This window comes from Echinops telfairi, unplaced genomic scaffold (genome assembly GCF_000313985.2).
Source record: "Echinops telfairi isolate 266 unplaced genomic scaffold, ASM31398v2 ScPeMD7_5;HRSCAF=22, whole genome shotgun sequence".
Lineage (NCBI taxonomy): Eukaryota > Metazoa > Chordata > Mammalia > Afrosoricida > Tenrecidae > Echinops > Echinops telfairi.
In genome coordinates, this window is record NW_022103901.1 from 23,715,745 (window position 1) to 23,719,285 (window position 3,541).

Sequence of the window (3,541 nt, forward strand, 5' to 3'; positions counted from 1 at the left end):
GGGAATCCTTATTACCAGCTCCAGCCTCAAAGAACATCTTCCATTAACTGTGACACTTTTCTGATCTGTTCTGAAAAGTATACATTGTAAGCATTGTGATATGAATGCAAATTTTATAGACCACTGAAAACTCTTCCCAACTCCTCACCTTACAGTGACCTTGACTAAAAATTAACCAAATAACCGTGTTATGATTTCACAAACTACTCGTTTACCTATGTGAGAAGATCTAAGTGGATGTCATCAGTTCTCACTTGTGAGGTCTTCCTGAATTTTGATGTAATAGTTCTTTCTTCTGAGTACAATTTTGATACATTGACTTTATGTATTTTTCTCTGCAACCGCATCAGTGGTGATTCTGCAGTCTTCATCATTTTCTGGACTCTAGCCAATTTGTTCGTTTCTTGAGAGTTTCGCTCTTTTGACTCATATTTGTGATATCCCCAACCTTCTTCCAAACACCAAACTCCAAACAAAACTCGCTGCCACTGATTTTATTCTGACTCATAGTGACCCTATAGGACAGGGTAGAACTACCCCTCTGGGTTTCCAAGACTGTAAGTCTTCATGGGAGGAGAAAAACTCATCTTTTCCCCCTATAAAAATTGTTTCATATGGGGCAGTATTCCCGTAAACCTGCTGTAAAGCATCATTTATTTGGGGAGATGTCAGTTTAATTTTTGTTAACAATCTCTGACCTCAAATAGTTTTTCCTATGGCACAAAAAGTAGCATGCCTCCTACCCCCTTACTTCTTTCAAAGGCATCCGAATGAGACCAAGACAAATATATTACCACGAGAATTTCTATGCAGCTATCCACTGATCGCAGAAATCACAGAGTTTCAAAATATTTTGTTTGGAATAAACAAAGAGTGTTCCTGCCTTCAGACCAGAGTCAGAAAAAAAGTTTTGAGTGCAACAAATTAATTTATTAAAGTGGTACTTGAGCAAAACACTAAAGGGCCCCACAGCTACTCTGAGGGCACTGTGGGTTGGAAATTCAAATTTTTATCCTACTCAGAGTGGTCCTTCCACCACTGGCTGGCTTTCCATAGCATATTTCCCTGTAAAGGTGAGGTCCATGCAGCCAAGAGTCCATACTGTGTCTATGTCACCAGGTCAGAAGCCAAGGGTCAATTCAACCATTGGGGAGGGGGGCTGTGTGAATAGCTTACCTTTCTCTGCCCACACCCTTTCACTATGCCCTCGTCTATTGGAAGAGAAAACTGTCTTTTGTGCCAGGAAGCTCAAGTTATAAGGGAAATATGCCTTCACCTCTCTTTTGTGCTAGAAAGTCCTTCCATTGTCAACTTCTTTCCCCTTGCACACTGTCTACCTAGCAAGCGTGACCCACCAAGGTCATTCCCAGGAGATCTGTTCAATCTTGACCCTTGAGAAAACTAGTTTCCTAAAGTTACCTTTAAGTCAAAATAATAACCTTAGTAAATTATGCTGTAACCAATAATTAATCATAGATAACCATTGCCAATTTAGACACTTGTCATGTAGAATTTTATCCTAAGAAATTAATTATGTAGAATCTCAGGTTTATCAGATATGAACTTTAAATGACAACATTTACTTAGAACCAGAGAATCAAAATTAACAATTACAGGGTCCTACTGGATGTTGTACCTTATGATAAATTGTTATCACTAAACACTCTCCTTTTTCCATAATGTGGGCTATCAGAAATTTTAGGACATTTTCTCATCTTTGGAACTTTCTAGTCAGAAGCTTTCCGCCATTTCCCCAATTGTGTATTAAAGAGAGGAGCCTGGACGGTGTAATGATTAAACCCTCAGCTGCTTCCCAAAAGGTCAGTGATTCAACCCCCCAGCCACTCTGAAGGCAGAGCAGTGACAGCATGTTTCCATCCTAGATTGCAGTCTTAGACAGCGTGAGACAGTTCTCCTGTTCTGCACTACAAGCATGCTAGGGGTGGAGATCAACTTGGCAGCAATGGGTTTATACAAAAACAAAAAAACCCTGTTGCCATTCAGTCCCTTCCAGTTGATTTCCACCCTACAGGACAGAGTAGTACGGCCCCATAGGGTTTTCAAGGATGTAATCTTCACTTGGGATGAGCCCTGTTGGTATAATGGTTACTCATTGCCCTGCGATCCTCCTGGTCAGTAGTTCGAAACCACTGGCAGCCTGGCGGGAGAAAGGCTGTACTTTCTACTCCTGTTAACAAAGTTTCCGGAACCCGCAGGGAGGGAGTCATTAAGAGTCAGCCCTGATTCCATGGCAGTGCACTTGGGTTGAGAATCTTCCCTTAAGCAGGAACAGGAGATTTCCCGCCCTTTCCCCTTTGTGTAGTAGGTGAGTGCCAATGATCTACCTTTAGCTTAGCGGTTGAAATCGGAACCACTGGGGAAATGGACCTGCCCCCTTGGGTTTCTGAGATTGCACCTCCTTCCTACTGTAGGAAGCTTCCTTCCTGTATCTCCTGATTGCCACCAGGGCTCTTCATGTTAAATAAGCTTATTGGTTTGCGAACTCATAGTGAACCTAGACATAAGACAGGGCAGAACTGCTCCGGAAGTTTACCCGACGGCAACTCTTTACAGGTGTCGAAAGCCCTTCCGTCTCCTGCGGAGCCCCTGGTGTTTCCCAACTGCTCTCCCAGTTGTGACCAGTTGTCACCAGTTGTCACCAGGGCCTCTTTCTTGGTGTAACATCATCGGATTTGAACACTGCCCTGCATTGTTCGTTATCTTCCCGCACACGTTACCGTCTTACTTCCTTTGTCAAGTATAAAGTCTTTGATGACAGGACCCGTGTCTGGCCCGAGGAGAATCCCACTGGTTGAAGGCTGGTGCTTACTTAGATCAGTGACCGTGGGAGAAGCAGGCACCCAGCCGGGTGAGATTCAGATCAGGCGAGATTCTCCAGATAGGGGCGGAATGGAAAAGAAACTGGTTCTGACAATCGCCTGGCTCCTTTCATCTAAGATTTCCCAGCAGCGAGCAATAATTTAAGAGCCAAGGCAGCGCCGCCATCTCTGGCCCCCATCTCCCCAGTCTCTTTCCCAGGGAGAATTTTTTTTTAAAACGGAGACAGGAAATAGTAGAGGAGGAAGAGGGGGAATGGTTCCCCCAAATCTTCTACTAACACGTCTTGCAAATTCCTGCAGCTAATGACAGGAATTGAGAAAGCGGAACCAAGAACCCCGGTCTCCCAGCCCGCAGCATCCACTCCAGTCTTGGGGGATTAGTCGGAGGAGGTGATCGAACCCCCGGAGTGGGGCTAGGTGTAGGTGGAGACCTTGCAGGCAGCACTGAGGGACAGGGGGCGGGATTGCTCCGCCTTCTGTTCCCGGGAGGCGGGGTTGGGACTGGGACTCCGCGAACTGCCAGCCCGCCCATAAATACAGCGCTTCCGCGGAGCCAGAGCGCGTCCATCATCGCAGCGGCTGAAGCCAGAGGGCAGGGGACAAGATGAGCCCGGCGCCGGCGTTCCTGAGCGCGGCCGAGGTGCAGAGCCACCTCCGCAGCTCCAGCCTCCTCATGCAGCCTCTGGAAGCGGCTCTGGCCA

The 3,541-nt window shown here is 46.1% G+C and overlaps 2 protein-coding genes across 2 annotated transcripts in view; one reads left to right on the forward strand and one right to left on the reverse strand.

The window, feature by feature from the left end:
- The window catches only part of LOC101660369 (phospholipid-transporting ATPase ABCA3-like), a 199,696-nt gene that overhangs the window by 178,565 nt on the left and 17,590 nt on the right, over positions 1 to 3,541 (reverse strand). The gene's annotated exons all lie outside the window — the stretch shown is intronic.
- The window catches only part of CRYM (crystallin mu), a 19,247-nt gene continuing 19,110 nt past the window's right edge, over positions 3,405 to 3,541 (forward strand). Inside the window, exon 1 of the mRNA XM_030884373.2 lies at positions 3,405 to 3,537. Coding sequence (XP_030740233.1) covers positions 3,445 to 3,537 — 93 coding nt within the window. The 5' untranslated portion in view covers positions 3,405 to 3,444. The remainder of the gene's footprint in view (positions 3,538 to 3,541) is intronic.